General features: G+C 43.6%; 1 protein-coding gene across 2 annotated transcripts in view; it reads right to left on the reverse strand.

Moving 5' to 3' along the window:
- ncbp3 (nuclear cap binding subunit 3) overlaps positions 1-22,500 on the reverse strand; it is a 35,784-nt gene that overhangs the window by 9,717 nt on the left and 3,567 nt on the right. Inside the window, exons 2-8 of one of the 2 annotated variants that reach the window (XM_080436397.1) lie at positions 20,433-20,504; positions 19,123-19,228; positions 18,413-18,538; positions 15,927-16,061; positions 7,165-7,340; positions 5,651-5,759; positions 3,804-3,903 (exon numbers count right to left, since the gene is read on the reverse strand). In XM_080436397.1, coding sequence (XP_080292523.1) covers positions 3,804-3,903; positions 5,651-5,759; positions 7,165-7,340; positions 15,927-16,061; positions 18,413-18,538; positions 19,123-19,228; positions 20,433-20,504 — 824 coding nt within the window. Of the gene's footprint in view, positions 1-3,803; positions 3,904-5,650; positions 5,766-7,164; positions 7,341-15,926; positions 16,062-18,412; positions 18,539-19,122; positions 19,229-20,432; positions 20,505-22,500 lie in introns of both variants that reach the window. The other variant, XM_080436396.1, reaches the window with a different exon arrangement.

Consider the following 22,500-nt stretch of genomic DNA (forward strand, 5'->3'; position numbering starts at 1 on the left):
TAGCCTATATCATTTATTGTTTTATTTGTACCATTGCTGTTATGGCTGTCACTGTTATAGAGCTGCATGATTTTGACAAAACCTATTATGGGTCCATATTGAGATCAGTTATTGAAATTATTATTTATAAAAAAATGTAATCTTTTTTAACTAACACAATCTTAATGCAATTTTTTTTTCTTATTTAAACTAAAAGCAAACATAAATAAATAAGGTTTTCCCATTCAGACACATAGCAGGACATGTCTGCATTTAATTGTTTTCAAGGTGAGAAATGTACCTTATGTCACTGTAGTCCAGGGGTCTTCAACAGGGGGTCCGGGACCCCTAGGGGGTCCTCAGAGTTACTACAGGGGGGCCACCAAATCTTTGTGTGATATGATATTTTTTACATTAACCACTAGCATCCCATTTCTGAGGAGGACTAAAGCCAAAAATAGCAGATCTACAAGCTCACAAGCTTGTAGATCTGCTATTTTTGGCAAAGAGGTATATCGGTGTAGAGGGGAAAAAAGAGCTGACCAAGTAAAAAAAAATGTTCAATTTCATACAATATAGAAGGGGGTCCCTGCTTCATCTCTCTCAGCTCACCTTATGTCACTGTTTTGGCTTGTTTTAACCTCTGACTAAAAATGTGACACTACTCTGTTGCTCAGTGGACTTTGTTAAACTTTCAGAGTCTTAACGAGCTTTAATAGGCTACAGCTGGATAGATGAGAAGACGTCTGTAGTAGGCACATGAATTAAACCAGCGGTGTGGATGGCTGATATCATGATCACAACGTCTTTTAGAGTTGCTGTTGGAAGCTGATTACAGCATTAAGGACTTTTCAGATGGCGCCTAGTAATTTATTTGGAATAAGAGGCAACCCTGCAGGTAGGAGGAATGAGCAGCTACTGTCTGTATGAGAGAAGTGCGTGCACACGCATCACATCGCATGCACACACGCGCACACGCATCGCATCGCATGCACACACACACACACACACACACACCACCCGTCCATGCCAAAGTTGTCTTTTCAACAGTATATGCAAAGAGAGTCAAGGGGTGATTTTTTCCTTGCCACTGGCTACAATAAAAGGGATGTTTAAAGGCTATTTATTTCTGTAGTCTACAACATATTTTGCATGGACCGTATGAGAAGCCTGGTGACGCACTTACTGCCTTTACTTTCCCCGTGATTGACGAACCGACAGTCACTACATTGACTATGCGCGCAGCATTATGAAATATAATATATTCCATATTATATAGATATTCAATATAATTATGTATCCTTATATTTCAATGGTAATCAGCACCATCTGTGGGCTTCTCTTGCTAATGTTTACTGAGTCGACTCACACGACTTTGATCATCATGCTGTTGCTGCGCAGTGCCAACGCAGTTTACATTTGACCGGCATAAAATCGGAATTTATGACAGTGACCGGCCGAGCACCGATCCAGCCGGTTGGACCTAAAACCGGCTTTTTTAACCATTTCACTGCCAATCACGTAGATCTTTGCGAACCGATTTAAAGCCGCCACGTGCCAATCGCGTAGATCTACGTGAAGTGAAAAAAAAAATATATATATATATATTATTCTTTTTTATATATTTTTTTTCCAATTTCACCCAAAGACCAAGGAGATATGATTAGTTGAAGATCTAGACTCCTATCCACTTCCTTGTTAACTTAAAACTTAAAAATGCTGTATTTCGGCTCCTGAGTACTTTTCTTTTTCCAATGAAAAACTCTGGCACTGGCTTAAAAAATATGAAAATACCTCTGGCAGTTAATGTGTTGTTAATCGGCGGCCGATTAATCGGTGCATCTCTACCTAGTGCCAGGCTAACCCTAACCCTAGTGCCAGGCTAACCCCAATCTGGGAACCCATCGCCAAATGAAAAGGAAAAACAGCGCCCTCTGCTGTTTTTTACTCTCTCACTTTGCTTTGGGAGAGGCTATATGGTGCATAGATATATATAAAGGCTAGATGACTCACCCGCGCTGCTGGCCAATGGAGTACGACGTTGCCACATGGCGGCCATCTTGAAACAGTCATTCATAACATTATGTCTATGGTGCATATACTTTAAAATAACCATAGCGTGCTCAATTTTCATCCGATTTTCAAACGGTTTGGTGTTTTGTAAACACCAAAGATGTAATAAAATTATAAAATAAAATAAAAAATAAAAAAACATGATTATAATTATAAGTATGCAGTATCATAACTACATCTTTGGTGTTTACAACACACCAAACCGTTTGAAAATCGGATGAAAATTGAGCACGCTATGGTTATTTCAAAGTATATGCACCATAGACATAATGTTATGAATGACTGTTTCAAGATGGCCGCGGTTGAGCTACGCTTGCGCCGTCCCCTTGAGCCATCTAGCCTTTATATATATCTATGATATGGTGGACCCATGCGCAAGGGAACCAGGGTTTTGGTCTGCCTTCAGCGTTTCACTTCCGGTGGTGCGACTATGTTTTCATTCCCACTAACAATATTTCTACACGGAACACTAACACCACTTCTCCAAGAGAACATGGATGGTTTTGGTTATAAGCCCACTTGTTTCTATGATGAAAGAGCAAGTTAAAATGTGAATATCTTTCTGTGGTTTTGTCTGCTTCGAGGACGCTATTGTTAAATTAGTTTCGGTTTAGTTTTTAGTGGGAAGCAGAGCATAGACAGTAAATCCGGCCCACTACATTTGATTGGGTAAAGCGCGGCCTGCTTCCTGATCTGAAGGCACGCCCACTTGTAGGTCAGTGTGTACACGTTATGACGAACCTCCCAACAGATTCAAACGCAGAGCAGAATCTGTTCTTGAGAGATTAGGCTAACCCTAACCCTAGTGCCAGGCTAACCCTAACCCTAATGCCAGGCTAACCCTAACCCTAGTGCCAGGCTAACACTAACCCTAATGCCAGGCTAACCCTAACCCTAGTGCCAGGCTAACCCTAACCCTAGTGCCAGGCTAACCCTAACCCTAGTGCCAGGCTAACCCTAACCCTAGTGCCAAGCTAACCCTAACCCTAGTGCCAGGCTAACCCTAACCCTAGTGCCAAGCTAACCCTAACCCTAGTGCCAGGCTAACCCTAACCCTAGTGCCAGGCTAACCCTAACCCTAGTGCCAGGCTAACACTAACCCTAGTGCCAGGCTAACCCTAACCCTAGTGCCAGGCTAACACTAACCCTAGTGCCAAGCTAACCCTAACCCTAGTGCCAGGCTAACCCTAACCCTAGTGCCAGGCTAACCCTAACCCTAGTGCCAGGCTAACACTAACCCTAGTGCCAAGCTAACCCTAACCCTAGTGCCAGGCTAACACTAACCCTAGTGCCAGGCTAACCCTAACCCTAGTGCCAGGCTAACACTAACCCTAGTGCCAGGCTAACACTAACCCTAGTGCCAGGCTAACCCTAACCCTAGTGCCAGGCTAACCCTAACCCTAGTGCCAGGCTAACCCTAACCCTAGTGCCAGGCTAACACTAACCCTAGTGCCAGGCTAACCCTAACCCTAGTGCCAGGCTAACCCTAGTGCCAGGCTAACCCTAACCCTAGTGCCAGGCTAACACTAACCCTAGTGCCAGGCTAACCCTAGTGCCAGGCTAACACTAACCCCCAATTAGCACTGTCTCTTGCGGAGCGCGCGCGTGTTTTTTCCGGGTTTGTTACTTTTTTGGGGGGGTTTTGTGTGTGTGTGTGTGTGTGTGTGTGTGTGTGTGTGTGTGTGTGTGTGTGTGTGTGTGTGTGTGTGTGTGTGTGTGTGTGTGTGTGTGTGTGTGTGTGTGTGTCCTACCAGGAGTTACTGAGGATTCCTTTCATGCCTCCATAGTTTGGGTTTCCATATTTCATGTAATATCTGCTCTTTCTGGCGGCGCCTTGCTCCTTCCTGTCATCTACACACACACGCAAACACGCGCACACACACACACACACACACACAATTAGATATTACATTACATTACAGTCATTTAGCAGACGCTTTTATCCAAAGCGACTTACAATAAGTGTATTCAACATAGGTAGGGAACGAAAACTACTAATCACCAGAAAGCAACGATATGAAACACTGTCTTCTCCAGATATTTAATACTACATAAGGTTATAATAATAGAGTTATAGTAATAGATTACAGTATATATGTCCATTAGTGTTAAAAGGATATTTCACCATGTTCACCCTAGAGAGGTTTTAAGTTGCTTGATTCAGTATTTAGATATTTGATATTAATTTTATCAGACACTCCCACTTCCTATACAAACCCATTATAACTCCACTTTAACCATGTTAGACTCATTAAAACACACGTCTCTGCATCTACTGACTGATATTGTCCTTCTAATGAATGTTAGACTCATTAAAACACACGTCTCTGCTTCTAGTGTCTGATATTGTCCTTCTAATGAATGTTAGACTCATTAAAACACACGTCTCTGCTTCTAGTGACTGATATAGTTCTTCTAATGAACGTTAGACTCATTAAAACACACGTCTCTGCTTCTAGTGACTGATATTGTCCTTCTAATGAATGTTAGACTCATTAAAACACACGTCTCTGCTTCTAGTGACTGATATAGTTCTTCTAATGAACGTTAGACTCATTAAAACACACGTCTCTGCTTCTACTGACTGATATTGTCCTTCTAATGAACGTTAGACTCATTAAAACACACGTCTCTGCTTCTAGTGACTGATATTGTCCTTCTAATGAACGTTAGACTCATTAAAACACACGTCTCTGCTTCTAGTGACTGATATAGTTCTTCTAATGAACGTTAGACTCATTAAAACACACGTCTCTGCTTCTAGTGACTGATATTGTCCTTCTAATGAACGTTAGACTCATTAAAACACACGTCTCTGCTTCTAGTGACTGATATTGTCCTTCTAATGAACGTTAGACTCATTAAAACACACGTCTCTGCTTCTAGTGACTGATATTGTCCTTCTAATGAACGTTAGACTCATTAAAACACACGTCTCTGCTTCTAGTGACTGATATTGTCCTTCTAATGAACGTTAGACTCATTAAAACACACGTCTCTGCTTCTGGTGACTGATATTGTCCTTCTAATGAATGTTAGACTCATTAAAACACACGTCTCTGCTTCTAGTGACTGATATTGTCCTTCTAATGAATGTTAGACTCATTAAAACACACGTCTCTGCTTCTAGTGTCTGATATTGTCCTTCTAATGAATGTTAGACTCATTAAAACACACGTCTCTGCTTCTGGTGACTGATATTGTCCTTCTAATGAATGTTAGACTCATTAAAACACACGTCTCTGCTTCTAGTGACTGATATTGTCCTTCTAATGAATGTTAGACTCATTGAGAACATGCCCCCTATATAGAATTGCCACCAGGCGGGTCTGATAAAATTAATATGAAATATCATTGCTGTCGTGCGTCATGTAGGTGTTTTGGTGACTGTTGTAATAATAATACATTCATTAGGTGAGGATGTTACGTTTGGAACATTAGGATCCAATAATGAACACATCTGTGTGTGAGAGAGAGAGTGTTACCATGCGTAGTGTGTGTGTGTGAGAGAGAGTGTTACCATGCGTAGTGTGTAGTGTGTGTGTGTGTGTGAGAGAGAGAGTGTTACCATGTGTGTGTGTGTGAGAGAGAGTGTTACCATGTGTAGCGAAGCGGAGGAACAGCTTGTTTCCTTTAAAAGGTTTGACTGCAGGTCTGGGATGGTTTTCTAGGAGAGAGTCTGTCTCTGCCTCGGACACACTGTCTACCTGCACCTACACACACACACACACACACACACACACACACACACACACACACACACACACACACACACACACACACACACACACACACACACACACACACACACACACACACACACACACACACACACACACACACACACACACACACACACACACAGTGTGTCATGTATTCCGTAACGGTACACTCTTTGTCACGTAGGCTCGTAGCCTACATGAATGACATATTATGAAACCAATCACATCGCCATGAATGGAATATGTTTGTATATACATTTATTTAACCCATACCGAGCAGTGAGCGTTGGAGTTGCACTAAAATAAAGCAGTCATGTAGGCTATTCATTCAGTGTGTGTGTGTGTGTCTATTCCCATTTCCCAGTGAGACTCGGGCGGGCGAGTCCCGCGCCACATTAATGAGAGCTAGCCTGGAGAGAACATGAATGGATGAAGGCTGGTGTGTGTTGGACCATTAGAGGGTTAAATGAAAAGAGAACAGCGCCGCCGCCGCGCCGGTCCAAACTCCCGAAAATGCTCTCGCATAAGCGCTCGTATATTTTGAAAAATAGCAGATCTACAAGCTCTAGAGCTTGTAGATCTGCTATTTTCAAATAGCCTATGCAGCCAGATCTGCAATCTTATCTGAATGACTGTTAAAGACGTTTTATTAAATGAGTTTATAAAATGTTATATTTTCACAGGGACTATTTATTAGTGTGATAGATATACATGTTGGAGTGGATACATTGTGTCCAGATGCCTGTCAGACGGTCAGAATGCTCCACAGCTCTAGGAGGAACAAACAGGTTCACTGACCTCTGACCTGACGTGAGATCTGAGCGGGCCGTGCGCTGAAGTCAAAGTCAGGATATATTGATAAATATAAAGTATATATATATATTAGGCCTGACCTCGACTAAGTCGACTAGTCGACTGGTTAGTCGCGGGGGGTCCGAGTCGACTGCGTGTCTCTTAGTCGACTCTAGTTTTTTTAAGGCCCAAAAATGTTTTAAATTGTTTTTTGGCCAAGTCTACACCTGCAACCACACGTAACTTCCACTTTATTCTTCTTATTCCTCGTCTTTGTATTGGTATTGTTTGTGTTGGAGCGCCTCAGTGCGGCTGCAGAGTTCATGTGCAACCTCTTCCAGAGAGAGATAGAGACACTAGAAACTCTGCTGGAGACAAAAAAAAGCTTTTTTTTTATTAGTCGACTGCCAGTCGACTATTGGCAATTAGAGTCGACTAAACAAATCCTTAGTCGGGGACAGGCCTAATATATATATTGATGAATATAAAGTATATATATATATTTTTGCTACCTCTAGTGGCCAACGTTGGAATGGCAGATCCATCTCTAGTGTGCAGTAGGAAGACAGGAAGTGATGTCAGAGGTGAGTGTGTTTACCTGGGTGGGGGGCGGGGCTCCATCAGTGTTTTTCTCCTCCTCCTCCTCCCTGTTCTCCACCTTTTCTCCTGACTCCGCCCCTCCTCCTGACTCCTCCCCTCCTCCTGACTCCGCCCCTTCAGCCTCCACCTGCCCTTCCTCCTCCTCCTCATCATCAGAGGTCTGCTCTCTACGTTCTGACACACACACACACACACACACACACACACACACACACACACACACAGTGTTAATTGTTATGTAGTTTTATCTGAAATGTTTGACTAGTTTTATGTTTTTCTAGTTTTAATCGACTAAATAAATCTACAAATGATTTAGTCAAATAAAATGTTATCTTGTCTTAATGCCTGATTTATACTTAGATGTGTATCGAAAATAGCAGATCTACAAGCTCACAAGGTCGCTTATAATAGGCAGACATGGCAACAGTGGTGTGTGTGGGTTTTATACATAGAGGTATAATATAACTAGAGGGCGGATTGCCCCGCCCCCAGCTATCATTTCAATGAATGTGCTCAGTGGCGTTTTGAAGCACCCGGAAACCTGCCGGAAGTAGAATTATTGGTTCGATTTTGACCCCCCATAGAGTTATGAGCATGCGCACTAGTGTCCTTTTTGCGTTCTACGGCAGCCCGTGTGTCAAGGATTGAACGCGAGATATTTATTAAATACACTCGAGATGCATATTTATATGTAAATGCATATGTATGTATGCATAATATATTTACATATTTATATGTATAAATATAAATATCTCTCAGTATGTTTTGCGCGTGCATGTATTTCTCCCCGCCTGCAGTTCCAGCTTTGGCCACTGGGGTGGCAGCTTCAATGTTTCTCAGCAACTCTGGGGGCTTGGTTTTATAGGTAACTAGAACACTGCCCGTACAGTTCCTTTTTTTCCTTTATAAATGAAGCCTGTGAATGATCACAGCACCACCGAAGAAGAGGACACCCAGAAATCACATGATCACAAAAATATATATATATATACTCACTATACTCATTCAAACGGCCACAAAGTAGCTCTGGAATGGAGCCGAGCTATACTACCACACCCACTATACTACCACACCCACTACACTACCACACCCCCTCTACTACCACACCCCCTCTACTACCACACCCCCTCTACCTACCACGCGACTTCAGCATTGTGATTGTAGCCGTTGTTTACATTCATCCTGGAGCTAATAAGGACACAGCTATGAGGGAATTACACCAGGCGATCAGTGCACAAGAAAATCGCCACCCGGACTGCGCAGTCATCTGCCTAGGCGACTTCAACCGGACAGACTTAAAAAAGGTCTTTCCCAAATTCCACCAGCATGTCGCCTGCAGCACCCGTGGTGACAATATTCTTGACCACTGCTACACGCCCTTCAAGGATGGATACAAAGCTCTCCGCCGCCCACCGCTAGGAAGCTCTGACCACTACGCCATCCAGCTGCTACCTGCCTACAAACAGAGGCTAAAAAGGGAGCCGGTCATTGAGAAGGAAATCCGAATCTGGTCTGAGGACACAGACGCTATGCTACAATCCTGCTTCTACCAGACTGACTGGGGGATGTTTAAGAACGCCGCTGGGAATAACATCAACGAACTCTCAGACTCAGTCACTGGCTTTATCAGTAAGTGCATAGATGACATAGTCCCAAAAAAGACAGTTCGGATCTATCCCAATCAGAAACCATGGATGGACAGCGGAGTACGTGCACATCTGCATGAACGGGATGCTGGTTTCAAATCTGGCGACGTGGAAACGCGCAACACGACGCGCGCGGCCCTAAACAGCGCCATCAGGAATTGAAAAAGGCCTCCACAAAAAAGATGCAAGACAAACTCAGCAATGGCGACATCAGGAGCACATGGCAGGCGGTACACACCTTGACAGACTGCAAAACAAGAACCAGAAGCGAGGTGAACCCGCCTGCCTCCCTCCCCAACGAACTGAACACTTTCTACGGCCGGTTTGAGATCAGCCCCAACCGCGGCAGCCAAGCGGGGCCATCAGCAGCACCAGCAGAGGAGAACCCTCTAACCATCTCGGAGAGAGAAGTGCGTACAGCCTTCGCACGGGTCAACATCCACAAGGCAGCCGGACCTGATGGGATTCCAGGCCGGGTCCTTAAGGCATGTGCAGACCAGCTGGCGGGTGTCTTCGCTGACATCTTTAACCTCTCCCTCTCCCTTTAGCCTCTCCCAGGCTGTGGTCCCTGCAGGGTTCAAAATGTCAACCATTGTGCCCATTCCCAAAAAGGCCAAAGTGACATGCCTGAACGACTGGAGACCTGTCGCTCTCACCCCGATCGTCAGCAAGTGCTTCGAGAAACTGGTGAGGGAATACATCAGCTCCACGCTACCTGCCTCGCTGGATCCGTGGCAGTATGCATACCGCAAAAACAGATCCACCGACGACGCTATTGCCATGGCTCTCCACACCGTCCTCTCGCACATGGACAACAAGCTGCTGAAGGACAAATATGTACGTATGCTGTTCGTGGACTACAGCTCAGCATTCAACACCATTGTCCCAGCAATACTTGACAAAAAGCTCAGAGACCTAGGGCTACACCCAAGCATGTGCGACTGGATACAGGACTTCTTGTCCAACCGACATCAGGTGGTGAGAATGGGCAGCATCACATCCGACCCCCTGACCCTCAACACCGGAGCACCCCAGGGATGCGTGCTGAGCCCTCTCCTCTACTCCCTGTACACGTATGACTGCACAGCCACACATGTCTCCAACACCATCATAAAGTACGCGGACGACACGACAGTGATAGGCCGAATCGTCAACAACGACGAGTCTGACTATAGAGAGGAGATCAACTCACTGGCACGCTGGTGCAGGGAGAACAACCTCTCTCTTAACGTCGACAAGACCAAAGAACTGATCGTGGACTTCAGGAGGCCGCGGAGAGACCATGCGCCCATCCTCATCGACGGTGCTGCAGTGGAAAGGGTCAGCGAGTTCAAGTTCAGCGAGTTCAAGTTCCTCGGAGTACACATCGAGGAGGACCTCAAATGGGAGACGCACACCACACACGTGAGGAAAAAGGCTCAGCAGCGACTGTACTGGCTCCGCCGCCTGAAGAAGCTCGGAGTAGGACGTCGCATCCTCAGGCTGTATTACAACAGTTCGGTTGAAGGCATCCTAACAGGCTGTGTCACGGCCTGGTACGGGAACTGCACTGCCCGAGAAAAGATCAGCCTACAGCGAGTAGTGCGATCGGCAGAGCGGATAATGGGAATCGAGCTCCCAGCGCTCCAGGAACTGTACAAAAAGCGGTGCGTGGTCAAAGCCAAGCGCATCATCAAGGACAAGCACCACCCAAGTCACAGACTGTTCAAACCCCTACAACGACCGCGACCGGGCAAGGGGCTCTACCGCAGTATCAAGAGTTCCACCACCAGGTACTGGTGTAGTTTTAATCCGGCTGCTGTCAGGATGCTGAATGAGGCATAAGCCTTGCTCAGCAGCCTGACAGCAGGCGGTGCAAAACCTTTCTGGCTCTTCCTGAACACACCTGTGGATTATTATACCAGGGACAATGACTTGGACTTAGCTCCCCCTCGGACACACCTGTGGACTACACCAGGTACAAATGACTTTTTTGCTGCACTCCCTCATGGAGCTACTTGCGGATTATACTAGGGTCAGTCCACCCTAGGTGGACACGCACTGACCTTTTGCACCTTAATCCCATGTATAACGCACTGACTTTTTTGTCTTTTTTATTGTGCTTTTTTTTCTCTAAGCACCTTAACGTCCATATGTATATCATGCACAGTATAAGTATAACATGCACAGTATACATACATTGCTGCTATGCTCAGGCACCTTAGTTTTTTTTTATTATCTCAGGTACTTTGTAAATATGTAGATAACTTGTCTGGCCTTCTGTTGCTCTCTTGTTTTGATCTCCTTCCCACTTGCCCCCCACCCCTCTTCTTCTCCACCCCCCCCCCCCTCTTCTTTCTATGGAAATTAACGTTGCGATGGGAACGATGTACAAAAACGAATTTCACCCACTTCTTTACCTTGTAAACCTGTGATGTGACAATAAAACTGATTCTGATTCTGATTCTACCACACCCCCTCTACTACCACACCCCCTCTACTACCACACCCCCTCTACTACCACACCCCCTCTACTACCACACCCACTCTACTACCACACCCCCTCTACTACCACACCCACTCTACCACACCCCCTCTACTACCACACCCCCTCTACTACCACACCCCCTCTACTACCACACCCCCTCTACTACCACACCCCCTCTACTACCACACCCCCTCTACTACCACACCCACTCTACTACCACACCCACTCTACTACCACACCCACTCTACTACCACACCCCCTCTACTACCACACCCACTCTACTACCACACCCCCTCTACTACCACACCCCCTCTACTACCACACCCCCTCTACTACCACACCCACTCTACCACACCCCCTCTACTACCACACCCACTCTACCACACCCCCTCTACTACCACACCCCCTCTACTACCACACCCACTCTACTACCACACCCACTCTACTACCACACCCCCTCTACTACCACACCCCCTCTACTACCACACCCACTCTACCACACCCCCTCTACTACCACACCCACTCTACCACACCCCCTCTACTACCACACCCACTCTACTACCACACCCCCTCTACTACCACACCCACTCTACTACCACACCCCCTCTACTACCACACCCCCTCTACTACCACACCCCCTCTACTACCACACCCCCTCTACTACCACACCCCCTCTACTACCACACCCACTATACTACCACACCCCCTCTACTACCACACCCCCTCTACTACCACACCCCCTCTACTACCACACCCCCTCTACTACCACACCCCCTCTACTACCACACCCACTCTACTACCACACCCCCTCTACTACCACACCCCCTCTACTACCACACCCCCTCTACCACCACAGCCCCTCTGATCAGACTCTATGTTTTAGACATCTTACCCCACCTCCATCTGTGATCAGACTATGTTTTAGACATCTTACCCCACCTCCATCTGTGATCAGACTATGTTTTAGACATCTTACCTCACCTCCATCTGTGATCAGACTATGTTTTAGACATCTTACCCCACCTCCATCTGTGATCAGACTATGTTTTAGACATCTTACCCCACCTCCATCTGTGATCAGACTATGTTTTAGACATCTTACCCCACCTCCATCTGTGATCAGACTATGTTTTAGACATCTTACCTCACCTCCATCTGTGATCAGACTATGTTTTAGACATCTTACCCCACCTCCATCTGTGATCAGACTCTATGTTTTAGACATCTTACCCCACCTCCATCTGTGATCAGACTCTATGTTTTAGACATCTTACCCCACCTCCATCAGTGATCTGACTATGTTTTAGACATCTTACCTCACCTCCATCTGTGATCAGACTATGTTTTAGACATCTTACCCCACCTCCATCTGTGATCTGACTATGTTTTAGACATCTTACCCCACCTCCATCTGTGATCTGACTATGTTTTAGACATCTTACCCCACCTCCATCAGTGATCAGACTATGTTTTAGACATCTTACCTCACCTCCATCTGTGATCAGACTCTGTTTTAGACATCTTACCCCACCTCCATCAGTGATCAGACTCTATGTTTTAGACATCTTACCCCACCTCGATCAGTGATCAGACTATGTTTTAGACATCTTACCCCACCTCGATCAGTGATCAGACTCTATGTTTTAGACATCTTACCCCACCTCCATCAGTGATCTGACTCTATGTTTTAGGCATCTCACCCCAACTCGATCAGTGATCAGACTCTATGTTTTAGACATCTTACCCCACCTCCATCAGTGATCAGACTATGTTTTAGACATCTTACCTCACCTCCATCTGTGATCAGACTCTATGTTTTAGACATCTTACCCCACCTCCATCTGTGATCAGACTCTATGTTTTAGACATCTTACCCCACCTCCATCTGTGATCAGACTATGTTTTAGGCATCTCACCCCAACTCGATCAGTGATCAGACTCTATGTTTTAGACATCTTACCCCACCTCCATCTGTGATCAGACTCTATGTTTTAGGCATCTTACCCCACCTCCATCTGTGATCAGACTATGTTTTAGACATCTTACCCCACCTCCATCTGTGATCAGACTATGTTTTAGACATCTTACCTCACCTCCATCTGTGATCAGACTATGTTTTAGACATCTTACCCCACCTCCATCTGTGATCAGACTATGTTTTAGACATCTTACTCCACCTCCATCTGTGATCTGACTATGTTTTAGACATCTTACCCCACCTCCATCTGTGATCAGACTATGTTTTAGACATCTTACCCCACCTCCATCTGTGATCAGACTCTATGTTTTAGACATCTTACCCCACCTCCATCTGTGATCAGACTATGTTTTAGACATCTTACCTCACCTCCATCTGTGATCAGACTATGTTTTAGACATCTTACCTCACCTCCATCTGTGATCAGACTATGTTTTAGACATCTTACCCCACCTCCATCAGTGATCAGACTCTATGTTTTAGACATCTTACCCCACCTCCATCTGTGATCAGACTATGTTTTAGACATCTTACCCCACCTCCATCAGTGATCAGACTATGTTTTAGACATCTTACCCCACCTCGATCAGTGATCAGACTATGTTTTAGACATCTTACCCCACCTCCATCAGTGATCAGACTATGTTTTAGACATCTTACCCCACCTCCATCTGTGATCAGACTCTATGTTTTAGACATCTTACCCCACCTCCATCAGTGATCAGACTATGTTTTAGACATCTTACCCCACCTCCATCTGTGATCAGACTCTATGTTTTAGACATCTTACCCCACCTCCATCAGTGATCAGACTATGTTTTAGACATCTTACCCCACCTCCATCAGTGATCAGACTATGTTTTAGACATCTTACCCCACCTCCATCTGTGATCAGACTATGTTTTAGACATCTTACCCCACCTCCATCTGTGATCAGACTCTATGTTTTAGACATCTTACCCCACCTCCATCTGTGATCAGACTCTATGTTTTAGACATCTTACCCCACCTCCATCAGTGATCAGACTCTATGTTTTAGACATCTTACCCCACCTCCATCAGTGATCAGACTCTATGTTTTAGACATCTTACCCCACCTCCATCTGTGATCAGACTATGTTTTAGACATCTTACCTCACCTCCATCAGTGATCAGACTATGTTTTAGACATCTTACCTCACCTCCATCTGTGATCAGACTATGTTTTAGACATCTTACCTCACCTCCATCTGTGATCAGACTATGTTTTAGACATCTTACCTCACCTCCATCAGTGATCAGACTATGTTTTAGACATCTTACCTCACCTCCATCTGTGATCAGACTATGTTTTAGACATCTTACCTCACCTCCATCTGTGATCAGACTATGTTTTAGACATCTTACCTCACCTCCATCAGTGATCAGACTATGTTTTAGACATCTTACCTCACCTCCATCTGTGATCAGACTATGTTTTAGACATCTTACCTCACCTCCATCTGTGATCAGACTATGTTTTAGACATCTTACCTCACCTCCATCTGTGATCAGACTATGTTTTAGACATCTTACCTCACCTCCATCTGTGATCAGACTATGTTTTAGACATCTTACCTCACCTCCATCTGTGATCAGACTCTATGTTTTAGACATCTTACCCCACCTCCATCTGTGATCAGACCCTCAGCCTGATATGGCAGGTTGCCATATACAGGAAGTTTGACCTCTTTATCACAATTACGGCAAACTCAAAGAGTGGCGGTGTACTAGCAGACACACCTGACCCACAGAAGGAGCCACTCTGCGTCAATCCATGCTACATGGACCCTGTGGGACAGCCAACCCGAACAGCCCCTGCATGGTCAACTAGAGCACAAGTCTCCGCCAGCAGACCCGTGCTAGACCCGTGCTACTTTATAGTCCTCTTCTGTGTTACTGTTGTAGATGAGTATGCTTTCTTAGCTTTGGCCTTCTGCGCCTTTGCTTGACCAATGTTAGGTGTTCTCAGAGGGACACACACACGCACGGACGGGTGATTTGGACTGAAAGGTACAGTTCCAATCAAGACTGATTGATCCTGTCTTACCTCACTTCAAAAACGTAAACGGCTTTTTGAAGTGACACACCTATTTATAGGATTTTATTTCGTCATGCGTCCCTCTAGCCAATCAAAGGCATTGGTGTCAACATATTGACACGTGTCACGTGGAGCTTGACCAATGTTAGCTTGGCTAACAATGTTTGCTCACACACGGCGGGACGAAGCGAAAACATACTCTCCACCTACGGCGGAGACAATAACAGCTTCCCTAAAGACTTCTGTGACAACACTCGACTGCCTCATGATGGCCATGGTTACCCACAGTACACCCAAAGCAAAGCGGGGAGGAGAGGAGAGGAGAGGAGAGGAGAGGCCAGAGGGGCCGGACTTGGCATGACGTGTGTGCAGAGTGACTAGACCAGTGCTGTCTGGGTATATATAATTATAATATATAATGTATAATAAAGATGTATAAAATACATAATGAAGATATAAAATAGATATATAATATATAATAATAAAGATGTATAAAATACATAATAAAGATAGAATATAGATATATAATATAATATATAATAAAGATATATAATGTATAATAAAGATATAAAATAGATATATAATATAATATATAATAAAGATGTTTTACCTTCGCTGTGGGTGGGGGGGTGTTTCTCTGACTCTTTGACCTCTGTCTCCGTGACAACGACCTTGGGGTCAGGCATACGGCTGCAGTTGATGAGCGCCCGGGAGGAAGTGACATCATCCAGCCACACCACGTTACCTAGGCAACCAGAGAACATTAGGAGGAAGTGACATCATCCAGCCACACCACGTTACCTAGGCAACCAGAGAACATTAGGAGGAAGTGACATCATCCAGCCACACCACGTTACCTAGGCAACCAGAGAACATTAGGAGGAAGTGACATCATCCAGCCACACCACGTTACCTAGGCAACCAGAGAACATTAGGAGGAAGTGACATCATCCGGCCACACCACGTTACCTAGGCAACCAGAGAACATTAGGAGGAAGTGACATCATCCGGCCACACCACGTTACCTAGGCAACCAGAGAACATTAGGAGGAAGTGACATCATCCAGCCACACCACGTTACCTAGGCAACCAGAGAACATTAGGAGGAAGTGACATCATCCAGCCACACCACGTTACCTAGGCAACCAGAGAACATTAGGAGGAAGTGACATCATCCGGCCACACCACGTTACCTAGGCAACCAGAGAACATTAGGAGGAAGTGACATCATCCAGCCACACCACGTTACCTAGGCAACCAGAGAACATTAGGAGGAAGTGACATCATCCAGCCACACCACGTTACCTAGGCAACCAGAGAACATTAGGAGGAAGTGACATCATCCAGCCACACCACGTTACCTAGGCAACCAGAGAACATTAGGAGGAAGTGACATCATCCGGCCACACCACGTTACCTAGGCAACCAGAGAACATTAGGAGGAAGTGACATCATCCGGCCACACCACGTTACCTAGGCAACCAGAGAACATTAGGAGGAAGTGACATCATCCAGCCACACCACGTTACCTAGGCAACCAGAGAACATTAGGAGGAAGTGACATCATCCAGCCACACCACGTTACCTAGGCAACCAGAGAACATTAGGAGGAAGTGACATCATCCAGCCACACCACGTTACCTAGGCAACCAGAGAACATTAGGAGGAAGTGACATCATCCAGCCACACCACGTTACCTAGGCAACCAGAGAACATTAGGAGGAAGTGACATCATCCAGCCACACCACGTTACCTAGGCAACCAGAGAACATTAGGAGGAAGTGACATCATCCAGCCACACCACGTTACCTAGGCAACCAGAGAACATTAGGAGGAAGTGACATCATCCGGCCACACCACGTTACCTAGGCAACCAGAGAACATTAGGAGGAAGTGACATCATCCAGCCACACCACGTTACCTAGGCAACGCACAGATATGTGTGGTTATGAACATTAGGACAAATGAATGTGTTTGTCAGTAATAGCTAGCCTGGTTCCAGACCATAGACCCCGCCCACTCTCTGAGTGGACCCCGCCCACTCTCTGAGTGGACCCCGCCCACTCTCTGAGAGGACCCCGCCCACTCTCTGAGTGGACCGCCCACTCTCTGAGTGGACCCCGCCCACTCTCTGAGTGGACCCCGCCCACTCTCTGAGAGGACCGCCCACTCTCTGAGAGGACCGCCCACTCTCTGAGAGGACCGCCCACTCTCTGAGTGGACCGCCCACTCTCTGAGTGGACCGCCTACTCTCTGAGTGGACCGCCCACTCTCTGAGTGGACCGCCCACTCTCTGAGAGGACCGCCCACTCTCTGAGTGGACCGCCCACTCTCTGAGTGGACCGCCCACTCTCTGGTCTGCTGTTGTAATGTGAACCTAGGATTTATTCGGCACAAAAAGTACCGTCCAATGAGAGTCGGAGGTGGGGGGGGGATCCCTTGTGATTGGTTAAAGGTATCATGACATTCATTTTCACTTTTTTTATTTTCAATGTTTTATTTGGGGTTTTATGACCTCAAATACACCCAAAAAACCTGAAGTTAGAACATTCAGTGGATTTTCTGTGGTCTGGGGTTTTCTGAATAATTAGGCTGAAAAGTAATCTGAGCTTGGCCCTTCGGCAGTGAGGTCACAGTCGATTAATCCCGCCCACTCTCCTCCTCGCCCCTCCCCTCCCCTATCCTTTCCTTTGGGGGGGGCGGAGCAGAGGCGATGATTGACAGGCAAAATCCCTCACCAGCGACACCCGCAGGCAAAGATTTATTTTTTCATTGCAGTTGAAAAGGCTTTAGAAATGTGAGAGAAAAACACCTGCCATGGATCACTGGAGTGGAACTTTCACTTAAAACTTTTTGTACACTTTTGAAGGACCAGGACAAAGACTTTGAATGTGGTGTAAAAGTGAATGTCATTAAACCTTTAAGGGAAATTCTAAACCAATTCTAATCCCCTGTCTGTCTGTCTGTCTGTCTGTCTGTCTGTCTGTCTGTAACGTTTTTCTGAAAACTGTTTTTGGAAGATTTAGATGGTGTTTTTAGAATGTGTGTGTGTGTGTGTGTGTGTGTGTGTGTGTGTGTGTGTGTGTGTGTACTTACATGAGGTGTCGTCTATCCATTCTATGTGAGCAGGAGGATACTCCTTGAAGTAAACAAACACTTCCTGTGTTGACATGTCATCAACACCCGACACATGGAGAGCTTCTAGACGGAGGTTAGGAACCGCTGCAAATAATATTTAAAACCTTTATTAATAATCATTCATAATGTATTTAAAACCTTTATTAATAATCATTCATAATGTCTTCATATTTACAAGTAAGACGCGCGAACGCTGGAAGCGAACGCAGCTCGAAAATATAGTGTATTTACGGAATTGTAATCCCTGTTATTTCACCGTGATGGGGAGAGAACATTGACATTGTGTGTGTGTGTGTGTGTGTGTGTGTGTGTGTGTGTGTGTGTGTGTGTGTGTGTGTGTGTGTGTGTGTGTGTGTGTGTGTGTGTGTGTGTGTGTGTGTGTTGCAGGCTGTTGTGCATTTTAATCAGAGCATTGTCTACATTCCTGCACTCTGGCACACTCTGGTGGCTGCTTACAGGCAGTGCACGCACGCAGAGACACAGACACACACACAACCCGAGCACGGTTTCATAGTAAGCTGCACTTGGGCGGAGGCGCGCCTCCTTCCGCGTTCGCAAAAACCTTTCTTCATCATTTCTCATATTAATAATAATGCATTAATATTTAATACCTGTCTTCATCATTTCTCATATTAATATTTAATAATAACGTATTAATATTTAAAAACCTTTCTTCAACATTTCTTTATCCAGGACCATGTCTTTCTGGTTCTTCTTCTCTTCATCACAGAAATGAAAACGCTGCGCTCGCTTCTCCTTCCTCTCTATCGCCTCCTGGTGGTGGAACAACAGCACAACACAATACAATATCTATTAGTGCAGCTTTAACTTATTATATGTAGCATTAAAAATAACATGTAATCTATTGTTTTTAATGTTATTAAATAACTATTAGTGCAGCTTTAACTTATTATATGTAGCATTAAAAATAACATGTAATCTATTGTTTTTAATGTAATTAAATATCTATTAGTGCAGCTTTAACTTATTATATGTAGCATTAAAAATAACATGTAATCTATTGTTTTTAATGTAATTAAATATCTATTAGTGCAGCTTTAACTTATTATATGTAGCATAAAATATAACATGTAATCTATTGTTTTTAATGTAATTAAATATCTATTAGTGCAGCTTTAACTTATTATATGTAGCATAAAATATAACATGAAATGTATTGTTTTTAATGTTATTAAATAACTATTAGTGCAGCTTTAACTTATTATATGTAGCATAAAATATAACATGTAATCTATTGTTTTTAATGTTATTAAATAACTATTAGTGCAGCTTTAACTTATTATATGTAGCATTAAAAATAACATGTAATCTATTGTTTTTAATGTTATTAAACCCAATACCTAGAGGTGTAGGAGAGACAGACAGTAGGACAGCTGAGAGACAGACAGCTGAGAGACAGACAGTGTAGGAGAGACAGACAGCAGAGAGACAGACAGTGTAGGAGAGACAGACAGTGACAGAGACAGACAGCTGAGAGACAGACAGTGTAGGAGAGACAGACAGCAGAGAGACAGACAGTGTAGGAGAGACAGACAGTAGGACAGCTGAGAGACAGACAGTGTAGGACAGACAGACAGACAGACAGACAGTATAGGAGAGACAGACAGTAGGACAGCTGAGAGAGACAGACAGTGTAGGAGAGACAGACAGTAGGACAGCTGAGAGACAGACAGTGTAGGAGAGACAGACAGTAGGACAGCTGAGAGAGACAGACAGCAGACAGACAGACAGTGTAGGAGAGACAGACAGTAGGACAGCTGAGAGACAGACAGTGTAGGAGAGACAGACAGCTGAGAGACAGACAGTGTAGGAGAGACAGACAGTAGGACAGCTGAGAGACAGACAGTGTAGGAGACAGACAGCTGAGAGACAGACAGTGTAGGAGAGACAGACAGTAGGACAGCTGAGAGACAGACAGTGTAGTGATAATGCCTTGCTCATTGACAGGGATTTGAACCTTAGAATTGACATCTATCCCAGTGATGAAGGCTCCACCTTTGTTCTCATAGCGACGCCCCACCCCGTTGTCCTGGAAACAGAAACAACAACAAATTAGAGCTTCAAATCTATAGCCTATCAACATTATGTTAAACCATTCAAATCTATAGCCTATCAACATTATGTTAAACCATTCAAATCTATAGCCTATCAACATTATGTTAAACCATTCAAATCTATAGCCTATCAACATGATGTTAAACCATTCAAATCTATAGCCTATCAACATTATGTTAAACCATTCAAATCTATAGCCTATCAACATTATGTTAAACCATTCAAATCTATAGCCTATCAACATTATGTTAAACCATTCCTCTATTGGCTGCTTCCTTCCTTCACAGGTTGTTACCAATGATACTGTGAAGGCTGTGTTATATACTTTATTATCATAATATAATATATATTATTATTGTTATTATGTGAAGGCTGTGTTATATAGCAGCGTGGTGTAACTATGAGAGTGACAACACTGGTATTGACTCTCATTGTAAGAATGGAATGATGAAATGTTCAGTCTATCTCAATGAACTACAGCCCATAGAGTTATAATATAAATGAACTACAGCCCATAGAGTTATAATATAAATGAACTACAGCCCATAGAGTTATAATATAAATGAACTACAGCCCATAGTTATAATATAAATGAACTACAGCCCATAGAGTTATAATATAAATGAACTACAGCCCATAGTTATGATATAAATGAACTACAGCCCATAGAGTTATAATATAAATGAACTACAGCCCATAGAGTTATGATATAAATGAACTACAGCCCATAGAGTTATAATATAAATGAACTACAGCCCATAGTTATAATATAAATGAACTACAGCCCATAGAGTTATAATATAAATGAACTACAGCCCATATAGTTATAATATAAATGAACTACAGCCCATAGTTATAATATAAATGAACTACAGCCCATAGAGTTATGATATAAATGAACTACAGCCCATAGAGTTATGATATAAATGAACTACAGAGTTATGATATAAATGAACTACAGCCCATAGAGTTATAATATAAATGAACTACAGCCCATAGAGTTATAATATAAATGAACTACAGCCCATAGAGTTATAATATAAATGAACTACAGCCCATAGAGTTATAATATAAATGAACTACAGCCCATAGAGTTATAATATAAATGAACTACAGCCCATAGAGTTATAATATAAATGAACTACAGCCCATAGAGTTATGATATAAATGAACTACAGCCCATAGAGTTATAATATAAATGAACTACAGCCCATAGAGTTATAATATAAATGAACTACAGCCCATAGAGTTATAATATAAATGAACTACAGCCCATAGAGTTATAATATAAATGAACTACAGCCCATAGTTATAATATAAATGAACTACAGCCCATAGTTATAATATAAATGAACTACAGCCCATAGAGTTATAATATAAATGAACTACAGCCCATAGAGTTATAATATAAATGAACTACAGCCCATAGAGTTATAATATAAATGAACTACAGCCCATAGTGTTATAATATAAATGAACTACAGCCCATAGAGTTATGATATAAATGAACTACAGCCCATAGAGTTATAATATAAATGAACTACAGCCCATAGTTATAATATAAATGAACTACAGCCCATAGAGTTATAATATAAATGAACTACAGCCCATAGAGTTATGATATAAATGAACTACAGCCCATAGTTATAATATAAATGAACTACAGCCCATAGAGTTATGATATAAATGAACTACAGCCCATAGAGTTATGATATAAATGAACTACAGCCCATAGTTATAATATAAATGAACTACAGCCCATAGAGTTATAATATAAATGAACTACAGCCCATAGAGTTATAATATAAATGAACTACAGCCCATAGAGTTATGATATAAATGAACTACAGCCCATAGAGTTATAATATAAATGAACTACAGCCCATAGAGTTATAATATAAATGAACTAGAGCCCATAGTTATAATATAAATGAACTACAGCCCATAGTTATAATATAAATGAACTACAG

This window comes from Gymnoscopelus braueri, assembly GCF_963280865.1.
Source record: "Gymnoscopelus braueri genome assembly, chromosome: 8".
Lineage (NCBI taxonomy): Eukaryota > Metazoa > Chordata > Actinopteri > Myctophiformes > Myctophidae > Gymnoscopelus > Gymnoscopelus braueri.